The 15827-nt window shown below is 35.3% G+C and overlaps 2 protein-coding genes across 2 annotated transcripts in view; one reads left to right on the forward strand and one right to left on the reverse strand.

Moving 5' to 3' along the window:
- Positions 1–15827, forward strand: part of LOC142322689 (guanylate cyclase 32E) — an 857649-nt gene that overhangs the window by 553101 nt on the left and 288721 nt on the right. The gene's annotated exons all lie outside the window — the stretch shown is intronic.
- On the reverse strand, positions 5061–5729 carry LOC142322687 (uncharacterized). Its single transcript, XM_075361767.1, has one exon. It carries the CDS (start codon positions 5727–5729, stop codon positions 5061–5063), a length of 669 nt encoding a protein of 222 aa, XP_075217882.1.

Raw genomic sequence — 15827 nt, forward strand, 5'->3', positions numbered from 1 at the left:
ATTTATAATAACGCTTTATATATCTATTCTTCCCACCACTCACACTGCGTGCACAAAGTACCACACCCAAGCCGCGTGACCTCAAACATGTTTGAACAGGAAAAAACCATTACGTCATCTCAACTAATAGAAACACAGCAATTATTCCACGCGCACAAAGTACCACACCCAACCCGCGTGATCTATCACTCGACCTCGAACATGTATTAACAGGAAAAAAATAATATAATTTTGTTTCTATTCCCACTTCTTAAATAATTGAAAAAGATATATCTTTTTTAAATACAATTATAATATCCAATTAAAAGATGTAAGTATAAAAGATTTATTACCGTATTTTGAAATCCAATTATAATATCCAATTAACAGATGTAAGTATAAAAGATTTATTACCGTATTTTTGAAATACAATTATAATATCCAATTAAAAGATGTAAGTATCAAAAGCGACGTCTTCGCATTCACTTGATCTCAAACAGGAAAAAAATCGATTATTAGAAGTCAGTGTTACTAAAAATGATGCAACTCACATATTATTTATTACATCCACTCGAGCAGGAAAAAAACGATTATTTAAAGCCTTTATGTTATTTCGTCTATGTGAGACCAGTCACGTACACAACATATGACCACTAAACGTTATTAAGAATCCTTACCACATAACTAAAAAAAACTTTTCACTTTTTTGAACCGCAACAAGTCAATACCAATAATAACCTAAAAAAATTAATATATTAACACTGTCCTCACCATTTGTAATATAATTTGACAGTGGATAAATCCAATACAAAATTTGACAGTGGATAAATCCAATACCAAATCATATAACGGGCCTTGGAACCACTTCTTTAATAATGTAAGAGATTATTAATTTTTGTAAAAAATGTAATAGTGTCATACATTATTGTATGGGGGTTTACAGTGTTTTTGTTTTGTTTTGTGTGTGTGTGTATGTAAATGTGTGTAGTACTGTTCAATACAGATTATTAATGAAATATTCTTCTATTCGATAAAACTTCACCACGTTGTATATGATTTTTGTACATTATGAAATAAATCGACGCTAACGGATCTCCCCTTTCGTACCGATCACTTTCATCATATTGAATTTTGAAATTTTCTTCAGTATCAAATGCAACAAGCACTGGTTCCCTTTGTTGAATATCACAAACAGGAAAGTAATCAGTTTCATCACATCCTCTCCATCCATCACACGCAACACGTGATGTGGTGATGGTATTGAATCTTCTTTCTTTTGCAACGTACAAGTTAACAGCAAGAACGTTATTTTTTAAACAAGTTGTAGTTAGTTTTTTAACGTAATCGCATCTAACTTCATGTTCAAAGAATCGTTCAACTTAAAGGCCTTTACACGGTTATCGTTATCGCCTTGAAAACCAGAAAATACAATTTCTTTATTGCCGATAAGACCAATCGATTTGTTTTCACATTCAAAGTCACAAAAAACCTTTTTCATTATTCAATAGATCAAAATTCATCTTTATAATTAAATTATCACCATCTTTATCAAATACATGATCGTTACCATCAACAATGTATACATAACTGTATTTTAATTTGAAACACATTGGTGTTAAATGTTGATTACCAACCGTAACATCTACCTGTTTAATTAGCTCCATAACACGTAGAAGATGACAACACTGTTGTTAACACTTCAAAGTCCACAATAAAAATGAGATAAGTTCACATTGTCTGCTTATAAAATACTGGTTATAAATGTCCTTGAACATGAAAACCGGTTTTTACAAACTGAATTTTAAGTCTTCAGTACCATCGTCTTTTAAACCGTAACAAGTTAGTTTCATCGAATGGCGTTTTACGACGCTCAGTTCGTCTTCGGTGAATTTGTTGGTATATTTTTTTGATAAATATAATTGAAAGCAACATAATTCTGTGTCCGAAAAATCTCTGTCATATAATATTGCACAAATGCGAACCTCACCATTTTCTGTAAATACTTTTCTCAAATCCAACAATATGTAATCTGTACCAACACTAATATCGCTCAACGTTCTCAACGGCAGCTTAAAATCCTGATCATCGTTGAAAATGTTAACGAATGATATAGCGTCCATTGTCATCATTGACGTTATTGCAGTTGTAGGACTTGTACTCAAATGAGTGTCTATCGTCATCGGTACCGTGTAGGTATTTATGTCGTATTCCTTACTCCCACTCTTTTCGGTAAGTTTACAAAACAACCGGTAGAGTTCATTTTCATCGATATTTCTACATGCAAATGGAGGAGGATTGTCCCATACTAATTCAAATTTGTTTTCACACAACAGCGCTTTAAGTTTTTTCACGTTTCCCATAATCAGTTCGCATGAGCACAAGTATTCGGGTAACCCACATCCGCTATAGTCAAATTTTTTACAATCGGTTGCATGACTGACTATTGTTACAGTGTTCAACAAGCATCATAAAACAATGTTTACATACATATGACCCAACCAATTTCAATTCGTTAACCAAATCAGTAAAAGTCTTTTTTCTGATAACCATTTGATAATCAATCGTCTGTGGAAGAATTTAGTATGTCATACCACAACCTTTACACGCACCGTCAACAGTATCGATCTTTAGGCTATCAAGATATTCTTGCAAGCGACTATGAATTTCATCGTAGGTGGCGTTATAATTGAAAACTACTCTAACCGTATTGACACGATTCAATTCAATATTTGTGTTTAAAGCTCGTGGAAACGCTGCATTCACAATTTTCATAAGATGTCGCAATGTTCTTACACGACGATGAGGGAAAAATTTAATTAACCACAACGATGCAGCAATATCAACATCCAACGCTAAAATGTTAATGAGATAAACCATCAGACCTTTTTTATATGTTGCGTTTCCACACCAACCTGGAGGTAGCAACCACAGCGCGTTGAGATTTATTTTACATGAGTGAAATCTCTCCCCCAGAGGCCTGCTATAAAACACTCGAATTTTCTTATATCAATTTTTTTTTGTTTTTCTTTTTTTGTTTTTTTTTTTCTTGCAAATTCTAAACCAAAGACATTAATTCATCAGCATATTGAGCACTACAGCGGTAGTCTTCGAGGCACAATAGACTCGAATGAAAGCGGAATGTTTTCTTTGATACAATCCTTACAACTTTGTGATCTGTGCGAGTTAATCTGTACGTTGCACCAACAACATTTTACACACAAGTCGTTGAACGAATAATAATAACCATTCTTGGCTAATTCTTCTTTGTTTTCAGCTGTTGTATATTCAAACGATCGTAAACGATCCGCTTCTCTGACCAGATCCAACGTATGTTTACATAACTTTAACCATTCTATGTAAAAACATCCAGTTTGCAAAGCACATTTCCCACTGTTGTGAAGATTGTGATAAGGACAATTTACGATGTAATTTGAACTTGGTTTCGGTGCGTCTTCAGGTATCGTTCGAACATCGTTATGAAATCGACGAAGGAATTTGGATTTCTCCAATCCCTCCGTATATATTGTTGTGAATTGAGAATAAAGCTTCTTCATAATATCATCGCTGTATATAGCCTCACCATAATCCCAATCGATTTTGTGAAAATTTTGCTCCAACCATAAAGCCATTCGCCGGTATTTTGATTTTAACTCGGACTTTGCGTACGGTGAACGAAAATGAAGAATCATGTAATACCCATCACCAACTACAGCGAGTTCTTTAACTATAAACTCATTGTGATTACCGTGGAAGCCGTGATACTCAATTACAACTTGCATGACAAGCAATTAACTGCGAATAAGGTCTGATGTGTCTTTCACTTTTTTATATCACATTCATCTTACCATTATCACAACAAATATCTTCTATGGTTTAATTCTTTCTTATTTATTGTTAATTTATGCGACTTTTGTTTTTGTTCTTCAGTATTTAATCTATTTTTAATATTCTTTTTGTTCTTCCTTTTTTCCACACGTGACTTTCTTCGTTCTGTAGTCTTCAATTTCCTTTTACTACTCTTCTTTTCTACTAACGTTTCCTTCGCAATCATTGATGATTGGTCGGTGTTGTAGTTCTGTAAAGAAGTTCCTTCCATGACTACCGCTCAACTGTGAATGAGGTTTGAGACATTGTTCTTACTGCTTTATGATGTGTTTAGTGTTACCCCCTCCACTTTTCATGAATTTGTTTCCTATTCATCTGTTAATCCAGTGTCATAATCCTCCGCAGTTTCTGACGTACTTCTTACAGTCGACTTTTTCAAGGTCTTAGCTGTTGATGAAGGTAATGATGACAGAGTACCATTTAGATTGGTGGTTGTAATATTTTTACTGATTGGTAATAACGTCGTGCTATTGAATATGTTATCTTTTAAAGTAGATATAATAGGTGTTATATTAACAGTGGTATTCGATGAAAACATTGTCTCAACCGCCGACGAATTGCACCATACTAGCGGAACATTTTCTGGTGAAAAAACAATTCTACACCTTACCGCTTTCACAGTCGGACAGTGTGAGAGTTCTGAATAGATACCAATTAAAACAGATAAAAGTAATCCGATCAAAAAGCCGGTTTTAAATACGCTATAAGTTACCAACCACCACTTACACGACCACCAGCACAACCAACATGACGGCGTACTTGTACTTTTATGTAATTTTTCATCTCCCTCTTCTTTTTGATCAGTAACTGCAAACCTTTCCAACATTACATAACCTTCCTCACTATCCCCGTGCGCGGTGTGTATGTGATGATAGTATCATGAATAATGAGACAGTAAGCAGCCGTATTCGCAGGTATATTATTTTTGGTTTCAAAATCGATACGTACATCGACTGTTCCTGTTTTAAGTGATTCGTTCTGCTTAGAACAATCGATAACGATCAACGGTACATTATTTTGGAAATTTTTCAAACTGTAAGCAGGACATTCATCCTCTGACTTGTTGTAATAAGCGGAGTGAAAGCTGGCAAACATTTCATACATCATATTTACATCACCCTGCAGGTTATCATAGGGATAGTATTGCGAATTCAAATACAGTCGTACGTTTACCAACTCACACAAATCGAAATTAGTCAAAATTTTTGTTGCTTTATCTTTTCTATCTGTTTGTAAACCGTCACATACCTAGGTTTCTCCGTTTGAGGACACGTTTTTACCGTCCATGAGTGAATGTTTGTTTGCGGTAAAGCTGGATACTCATGTATCTGCCGTGTACGAAAAGCGATCGCCAATGGTCTATCTCTTTCTACAACCTTTAACAACTGCAATCGCATTGTATCGGTTACGTGAACATATGGAATTTTCCACGCCACCCTAATCACCTTTAACTTAGAATCAGGCGCATCTTTCGTTGATATAAGCGCATTTACGTCGCTGGAAGATCTCAGTAAGACCAATACTTGTTTCAAGATCAATATTATGTGTTTATAGTCTTCGGCGAAACCCAAAAGCATACGTAAAGGTACATAGACACAAAATCGTCCAGTATTTTCATCTAAATTAAATTTATCCGACTGATTAAACTTCCAACCGAAGTTTTCCAAACTATTCTCCTCGCTTTTACTTAACGATAGAATATTTTTTATTGTTGTTGTAATTCCTAACTTTTGCACTCGACACAATTCCGTTCCATTTATTTCATATCGTATCTCCTCAAACAGAAACGGAACCGCGTTGTTGGTAAATGTTGATTCCACCGCTTTTTTGTCTCCATTTTTAGTAGGTAATGTACCTTCCACCATAAAAAAACATTTATGAGGTAATGTGTACACGTCTTGTTGGTGAATCGGTATCCGGATCTCATCGTTGTTGTTATAAGTCGACGATGCATTTGGTAAATGGGTGTGGTACTCAAATTGAGTAATTGTGTTATCATATGAAACACTTTCACCAATGTCTAACAAATTTTCTGTTGCTATTACGATTCACAACCGTAAAGCCGAGTTTGCGAAGGAACAACACGTTCCGTGATGTTAACCCTTTGGTGTTCAAAGATCGACTGATCGGTTTGCGTACCGTACCACTGCTTTTGTATATTAGTCCCATTTTCAAATCTTCTTCTTAAATGTAATCTCACGGTTATTGTCTCTCCTCGGAAATTTATCAATTTTCCGTTTTGATCGGTAAACCTTAAAGTGATTTCGTTTATATTCCTTGAATTTACTGGTAAGTATATTATATTCTTTGGCGATTCTATTATTTTGAAACCTGGTGGCACGCTTAGTGTAAATTCATGTAACACGTGACCTTCTGATCCGTTAGTATAGGAGCCTCGTATAAGATTGCATTCGACACGCACGGCGTTCACGTTGTTAATGGCTACCGGTTTTGATGACATGTGCCATATATTCTCCGCTAGACACGCTTGTTCAAACCCCAACAGTGGTGCCAAGCTATCCTTTGATGTTAAGTCAATCATAGCGTCACATTTAACTTCACATTTTAGCGTGTTGTTATTTGGTTGCATAATTAAGGTTATATCATGTTTGCTTTTTAATTCATCACTTAATGTCTTGTCAGTCCACTTCATATGACCCAGTCGGTAGTGTCAGCTTGATAATTTTTTTTGTTTAACTGGTAAAACGGTAAACGAGTTGTTGATCCCCTCTTCCACATTCGGTATCGAGTTGTACGTAGTTAGGTTTATCAACGCCAATTCCCACTCACCATCAGTTAGATCTAAACCTGGGAAGAATGTAGTTTGTAATAACGACGAATTTCCACTTCTGCAGAACATTATGATCTTTATTGGTATGTAGATGATCCACGACTGAGGAACTGAAGACATAAATGACCACATGTAACTGTGTTTTGACGCTGTCTATTTTCATAATTATAATTGACAATCGAGTTAGATGGAAAATAACGCATCAACTCGTTAGGTGAACGCAAATTACCAAAACTGTCGAAATAGTCTACCAATCGTCCTTGTTTTCGATAACATACCCAATGTGTTCCATGACCGGTGTTACGATCAAGATTAACTATTGCTGACTCGTTGGTGTATGGTTGTATGGGTAATGCATCCAACATGAATACTCCTCGAAAATCTTTTATTTTTAGTTTCTTTTTTGCACACATCATTAATTCGAAATTCGATAGCGGACGCACTGGTATTCCCTTTATCGAAGATGTCGTTAACGACAACGATGGTGTTTTTTTTATTCTTACCACCTATTCCCGATCCTGACGAAGGGTAATGTTTAAGGTATAACCCCCTCCCTCTAGTACTTGCTTTTTTTTCATAATTTCTATAAGATGTTTTATATTATTCTTTTTTGAACGTCTTCTTCGTCTTCGCATTCTTCTACAGCATCCACCACTGATGTATAGTCTTTGAGTTCCTTACTGATATATAGTCTTTGGGTTCCTTCAAAAATAGCAATTGATATAAACCATTGGTTCCTTTGTATGTTTTATTTCCGATTTTAATGTTATCCCCTTCAAACACCACATTGCTATTTCCAATCATCCATTGGTTGTGTATGTTCTTTATACCATAAACATTATCAATTTGTCTTTGTCTATCCGTTAATAACATATCTAAATAGTAAGCTGCAAGATGACCAGGTGATGATTCTGTAGCTGTAGGTTTGATGAACTGATGTGGTGGTGTTTTAAAAAGTTTCCTCTTAACTATTGGTGTAGATACTGAACCTTCACTCTCCTCTGTCTTTAATTGTTTTTCCTTATTCTTGTTAAATGTTTCCTTAAGCTCACGTAAAGGTTCGACAATTGGTTTAAAGTGCTTTTGTAGCACTTCATCCGTCTCCATAATTCCTTGGGTAATAGCACGATGTTTTCTTCTAATCGAATCTCGTATTTTATCGATTTCCATAACCACCTCGCTCGTGCGGGTTGGGGTGACATCATACTTGATTGACATCATAATAAAGACTAATTAAAAACTGGTTCATGTTGTCACCTTATTTCAACTGATCTAAAGAACATTGCATGTTTCTTATTTCTTTGTAAAAAACGCACAACATCAATTAAAGTGATATTCATCTGTATAACTCGATCTTGATGTCTTTTGCTACATAACTTGCGGTAATAATCAGTAACACCTTGATCAATAGATGGTATTGAAAGTTTTGTACTACCGTTTTTAAACACAATAGATCTTTTTACGTTACCAATCCACAAAGGAATATCCGCAACTAGCGAGTGATCATGTTTCGGAGTCTTCGCAATATACTTTTGAGAGAATGTTCTGATGGGGTGTTGATCACCTTGAGAATATTAATGTGTTAATTAACTGTTGAATAGCCAAAACTCATCTAGCTTTGCACCTGCATATTCACACCATCTTTGTAGTAATTCTTCATTCTGGATTTCAAAGAGACCACTATGGTGTTCATTTTTATATCTCAATCCGAATATATTGGCGTATAATCGTAACGCAGGAAGCGTTATCTTTAGAAATTTTCTTGAAAATAAAGCCTGAGGTTTATTGTTAACAATATCGAATGGTAACCCTCCACGTCTGATTGGTAAGGTTTCTGGTAAATCGTCAGTGAATTGTACTCCGTAAGCTATGTCAACAAAACATTTTTGTTTATAAGATATAGCAGTTCGATATAACGTTTTAGGTGATCTTATTAGAATAGCTCGTTCCGTTATCACAATACAACATCTTGCTCCTTGAAGTCGGCTACCGTAGTCTAACATATGCATGTATACATTAGTATAATTCATAGATGCGTGACGGTTTCTTAGCTCTAATAGTGGGTTTTGATATATCCGTGGTGACGGTCGAAATCTTGATATAAAATTCCATCTGTGTCTGACTGTAGTGTTAAACATGTTTTTATCGTAAACCACCAACTCGATTGGTAATTTGTATTTATCACATTCTTCTAAAAATCGTAACCATACACGCTTGTTGAAAATCTTCCCTTCGCTGGTAATCATTAGCAACACTACTAACGGTTAGTCACATTTTAATCGTTTCACATGACGCCAACACCTTCGATCTTTGTTTTCACAATAGTTTACCCGCCGACAAACGTAGTTACCGCAAAATGTTTCACTTTTGCTAAAATAATTTGAGCATAGGTTATTTTGTGGTTTTTGTTTAAAATGTATTGCATTAGCATATGGGATACCGTCCTCGTAAGTTTGTATGCTCGTTGTAACTGCTACACATCAACTGATCTCTTTTAAAAAAATATCAAAGCTTATTCGATATCGACCGTTGTCTATATCACCCTCGTTATCCACACATATAAAACCATGTTTTGTTTTCCACGCCTCCCCACATAAACTTTTTAATTGTTCAAATTTCATATCCGTGTTTACATGGTCTTGATATATATGACGCAAATTAAGATCGCCTTGTTTAAATAAAATAAGAAGATTGGCGTTGTCTCGTACAAGGTGCTTTCCAACATTAGAATAAGTTTGTGTAAGATAGAAACTATCAATGTTATTGTGACGTCCCATAGAAAAGTACTTACGAATATTATCTTGCTTTTCACACGCTACATCATCAAAAATCATTATTGAATTTGGTTCAGCCTCGTTAGAAGCCATTACATGGTCATTTTCAGAGTAGGGAAAATATCCTATCTCATGTATACCAGACATAACTCGTTCTAAAAATTTATATTTCGGTTGGTATAGTGATTTGGAAAAATCATAAATATTTTTGAACCGCAATCCACCAGGTGAAAATAACAAATTGAACGAACATTTGTTTTCCCACAATTTGACGGTCCACAAATAATACATCTGATTGTATTTGGTAACAGAGGTCTATGTCGCTTGTTTTTTCACCCACCACCACCAGCATATTCATCGAAATTTCGAAGTGTTATATTACCGAGTTGTTGACCTTCCAACTTCATGTTTATAACTGAAGACTTTAACGTACTAAATCTGACTTATTTATCAAACTGTTGTGCTGTTTATCAAACCCTTGCCATTTTACAAGCAGTTTATCACCTTTTCTACGTAAGATTTTCTCCACTAAATACACGTTATTGTTAGCAATGTATGATTTAGTTAACTCTTCAGTGTAAAATTTACCACTACACGTATGACCGTTAATATCTGATAGTGTATATGTACATGGTCGAGTATTATCGTGAACTTTATGTACAGTAAATATTTCATTTGTCCATTTCGGTAAGTACCCTTTGGCGAACACCTTTTTAAATTTGCTTATACGTACTCGGTCATCAAGTTTGAATTTCGGTAAAGTAGCCTTTCGATGAAGAACCGTATTCAGTCGTCTTAAAACAATAGCTTCGTTTTTCTTGTTAACATCTTTCGGTTTCATTCCAATAGTGCGGTGACGACTATTATTGTATTTAGCGATCAATTTTGGTAGCAAATCTAACCACTTGTATGTACCTTGTTCGGTAAATTTTCTCCACATCATTGTTTTCAGTGTTCGGTTAAACCGTTCCACAATTGAAGCTTTTTTATCCGAATATGAAGAATAGTGATTTATGTTGTATGAATTTAATAACTTTTTTACTGTTGGATTGTAAAATGCTTTACCCAAATCAGTTTGAAAATTACGCATCTTATTTTTATCTAGTATAGGTTTAAGAGCTTTGGCAATTTCCGTACCAGTTTTGTTTTTTATCGCTACACCGAATGCCATTTTAGAAAAAACAATTTATCATGGTTAATATGTACCGGTAACCTTTGTTTGATCTAGCGTATGGTATCATCTCGACTATATCACTTTGAAATAAATCATTTATATCCTTTAATTCAACCCGTCGAGTAGGATAGTTTCGACGGGCCTGACGATGAAGCTCTTTTGCTATTGACGACTTGACGTTCATTGATATACTAACAGTATTCCCTGTTATAAATGGGATATATTAGTTAAAAATAAGCAAGGGTATTTTAAATTTTTGTTCCTGTGGTGGTTTCTGTTGAAAAATAATAAATGGTGGGATATATATTAGTTAAAAAAAGCAAGAGTATTTTAAAATTTGGTTCCTGTGATAATGTGGAAAAATGATAATAGATGGGATATATTAGTTAAAAATAAGTAAGGGTATTTTAAATAAATATGTTATATTTTAGGTTTTTAAAATTTGGTTCTTGTGGAAAAAATATTCATATACATCTTAAACAAAAATTTTTTTTTCTTAAATGGATATTTCTAAGAACAATAAGATTTTTCAAAATTTCTCAACAATGATTAAAAAGATTTTTATTTTATTTTACTTTACAAACATTAAAAGAGTTCTCATCAACACTTTACAAACATTAAGAAATAATTAAATCTACACAATAAATAAAATAGTATCGAAATCTTTACATACATTAAGAAATAATTATACAAACAGTAAAAGAATTCTCAACAACACTTTAAACATTAAGAAATAATTAAATCTACACAATAAATAAAATAGTATCGAAATCTTTATATACATTAAGAAATAATTAAATCTAAACAATAAAAAAAATACTTTAAGTACATCGACGTAATATCACATAGGAAAACTCTTAATGTAGAAAGGAACAATGACCGTCTGATTAAAAATAATCATGATCGTATTCGTGCGGTAACCTTTTAAAGCTTGGTCTTTTGGACGGTATAGGGTTTTCATCATCATCATCCTCTGACCGTTTCAAACTATAATGTCCGTACGGTAGTGTATCAGTCGTATGTTGTGAGATGTACCTTTTGTCATAGTAAGGTGATAACGCCGTTTTTGATTGATGAACGGTAAATATTCGGGGATCGTAACTTCTTATACAGAGTGCATCAGTAGTTGTGATGACATTGTCAATCAGGCACTGTTTGTACAGTTCATGTCGGAGATCTTTCATAATAGATATCCTAGGGACACCTTTTGCCACAGTCTTCTCGTTTCTATTGAAATCGAGAATACTGTACATCTTTGCACGTAACCCTACAAACTCACGAATCGGTTTACCGTTCATCTCGTCTTTAAATTTACCAAGTTGCTTTTTGTTCATTGAACTATTACACTGGTGGTTGGGAGGATAATCAGAAGTATCGAATTTATCTAAATATTCTAGCATATCATTATAAACATCCTGCGTATGAATTTCATACATTAGACTATCGGTATCAGTCATTAATAACTTAATGTTACCACCGTACATATTGATCATATAATCATAATGAAATCGATATATGATCATATTGCTAATGTCTAATACCGAAAACCCAATGTATATCGGACGATTAAGGAATATTTAGGTTTTCTTCAGACTAACCTCTACGACATTAGTGTTATAAATGTACCAGGTTTTCACCCTAGGTTTAGCAATCACCTTATCGAGTTTTCGTTCGTCGGTTACAAGTTTAAATTCAATTCGGTTACGTACATTCTCAAGGGATTTACCGTACACTGCATTGTTCATAGGTTTAAAGTAATCTTTTTCAAAATTATTTCTAGCCTCCGTCCTAGTTGGGTGTTGAATTCGATGTACGGTTGTAACCATCGGGATTGAGAGAACTCAACAGCTCTATGGATTTTATTTACAACCAATCCAAGTCGTATAAAGTATAAAGTTTGAGGTTTTTGTAGTGCAACATGTAACGTTGCTTTTCCAGAAGTGTTGTTAATAGTTTCGGTACTGGTCATCTCTTTTGCGTCCTACAGTGGGGTGAAACCATTTCGTTAGTTAGGATTTTGCGTTCAGGCGCAAGTAGGTAGTCTTTATGGAGGTCGTGCAGATGCACCGGATACAATAAATCGACCTCCAAGATGTAACACTTGTCACCCTCGTCTTTAATGGAATTAATGTCGAGGTTTTCGATTTCCTCATCACTCATCCACAGAAAGCTTCCGTAGGCTAACGGCTCCACCATGGCGGTTCCATAAAGGTTGTTGCAATCGAGATATTGTATCCAGGTTGTGGGACTTTTGTTGTCGTATTCATCCGAAATCATGGGATTGTTGGCTTTGGCGTATCTGTTCGAAATCATAGCGGCTCCCCCTCGTGTACCTTTTTCAATAAGTAGGAGCATATCGTTGTCCGTCTGAAGTTCTACTCTTTGGTTAGTATATTTTAACATAGCGTTCCAAGTAAAGTGGGGGGTCGAATAGAAGTGACATGGATCTAAACCGTAGAAATTCATTGATGTATCACGAAAGCTCACAAAGACATCAGACAGAAGTAGGACAACGCAAAGAAGGTAGAGATCATGATAATCACCTAAAGTACGACAGCTGAAATTCTCCCATACTCTTTGGGCGTGTTCGTAGTCTTCATGGGAAATAGTGTCACGGGACAAAATGCTGAAGAAAGCTTCTATGGGTGGTAAGGCGGTTTCGTCAAATTTCCGTTCATCCGTTATGTATTCGTACGGGCAAACCCCTTTTCGTATGAGAAGGTCTCGTTTGTTTCTGTCATTGTAAACTGTAGTCATTCGTTTGAATACATTGTCCATGTCGGTACAGTCTTTTCCAAGATTACCGACAAGTTTTTCGAGAGATGATGATAAAAACTGATACGAGTCCAAGAACCGTAAATGACCGATTCTCACCGACTGACATCGTTCGGTGTGTTTGCTATACACTCGATTCTCAGATTTTTTACGTCCCTGTATTTCCCAAGAGCCTGGAAGATGTGATGGGCCTCGTAACCACGAAGGTTGTGAAAAAAAATACAGGGATGTGCTCTGTCCGTTTGCAGTTCAAGTTACAATTGGTATGACAAGCACCGAGATAATGACCAGTCGTATGGGAATGGTGGCGTACGTGGTCGTCAATCAGCTGTCCATGACACAAGAAGCACTCTGTGGCCTCATCAAAGGCTAACGGTTTTTTCTGGTGTCATTTCCAAGGGTTTCTCTGTGGTCATAATTTTATATAACCGATTGCTGTGCTCCAGAAGCTCATCTAGCATTTTTTTCTACAACCTTGTCCCTAACACTCGTTGCTCGATACAAAACAGGTCCGACACAAATCTCCCCCTTTTCATCAAGTATTACATAACAGTAACCCGAATGAAGGTCTACCTTATTCGAGAAACTGGTATTCGGTTCAGGGGTGACGGTGTCAATCGGTACTATAAAAGACTCGAAATCAGCATAAATTCTATACGGTGCTCGGAGAGTGAATGAATAATCACGGAATCGCATAATACATTCCCTTTCCTTATTGGGATCAGGAATCTTCACCCGTTGTAGTCCATGCCGCTTACATTCGATCAAATGTTTTTCCATGTTTTGTTTTGCAACAAGAGCATTGGTTGAACTAAATCGATGTAAACAGTAAGGACAATAGTGACAGGTGGTTTTGCTATTTGTCAGTTCACTCAGTAGTCGTGACAGTCCATTGTATCCGTTTTTAGTATTTATGAGACAATAGTGAAAACTGTCTCGGTCATCACCTGTTACTATTAACAGGTGAATCATGTGTGTACGATTCCGATTCTCTGTAACACGAACTGGATATAGACGAACATTTTCATCATTCCCCAGTTCGTAACCATACACGTTTATACTGATTTCTCGGTTCTGCCGCTCGAACAGATCGATATCTTTCACCTTTACGGGGTACTCGATACCGGTCATGTTCAGCTTCCTCTCCTGTTCAGCGTAACTTGACTGACGGTAATTACATCCGGGTTGATCAATCAGGTAAGCCAAAACTGACCAAAGGAAGCATTTTCTATCGTAAAGATTTTTAACATTGATGACCGCTTTTTTCTTTTTAATCTGTGGTGGTAGTTCAATATACGAACTAGCTCCACCGTATAGTGGGCGATACCGAACAATGTTTAAATCTAGACGATTTACTTTGTTCACTACCCGACCACTACCGTTTTGAACAAACTTGGTGAGAGTTTCTGTGATTTTCTCGACGGACTCACACCACTGATCATCAATAAGGTCATTGTTACTATCTACATTAATTACCGTTCTTGTTTTCCCATGGAGATTAAGGTTGCATAATACAATCTCTGTCCTTTCCTCCAATGTTATCATCTTCTTCATCTCTACATTCACAACCACGTACCTAAGCAATAAAAAAATAAATAATTATTAAAAAAGAATATATATAGTAGTCACGTACCTACAGTGAAAGAAACACTCATTTACCCACCATTTAACCTTGCCATCAAATCGTCTAGCCTCCGTCTTCAGGAGGTCTAGTACTAATGACATGTGCTAGTTAAGGACTGTTATGACATCAATTAAGTTGAAGTCCATTAGATCCCACCTGTAGAGGATCATGTTATTGTTAATGGCACGTACAACTTGTGGAGATGACATTATTTTTTTTATCTGAAAGAAAATAAAAAAGATAAATAAACTTATTTTTGATTAGCTATTAATACTGTCTATAATTGTTTTAGGTAATCGGTTTTTGGGAAGAAAATGCTTATACCGAAGTAAGCACAAGGGCAAGTATGTGCCTCATATCAATGTAAAAAATAAAACATGTACCCCACAACAATGTAAAAAAATTATGTTGATTAGCTATTAATACTGTCTATATTTGTTTAGGTAATCGGTTTTATGTATGCCGAAGTAAGCACAAGGGGCAAGTATGTGCCTCACATCAATGTACAAAATAAAACAATCTATATTTTTTTTTAGATAATTAGTTTAAAAAAAACGTTTTTGATTAGCTATTAACATTGTCGATATTTGTGTTAGGTAATCGATTTTGGGAAGCTAAAAATTAAGTTGGATATTACAAAAATTACTCAACAAAAATAAAGAGAGACTTGCATTCTGTGTCTAAAAATATCAATAAATCTTTTTTTTACGTGAATGTTTGTTTGTTTCTTTCTTAATCAAACCCTACCATAACACGTAAAAACAATCAGCTGTATTCGATAATGTCCGTCCATCTATGGGATAGAGGACGTTGAAAGCATCGCAA

Source organism: Lycorma delicatula, chromosome 4 (genome assembly GCF_047948215.1).
Source record: "Lycorma delicatula isolate Av1 chromosome 4, ASM4794821v1, whole genome shotgun sequence".
NCBI lineage: Eukaryota > Metazoa > Arthropoda > Insecta > Hemiptera > Fulgoridae > Lycorma > Lycorma delicatula.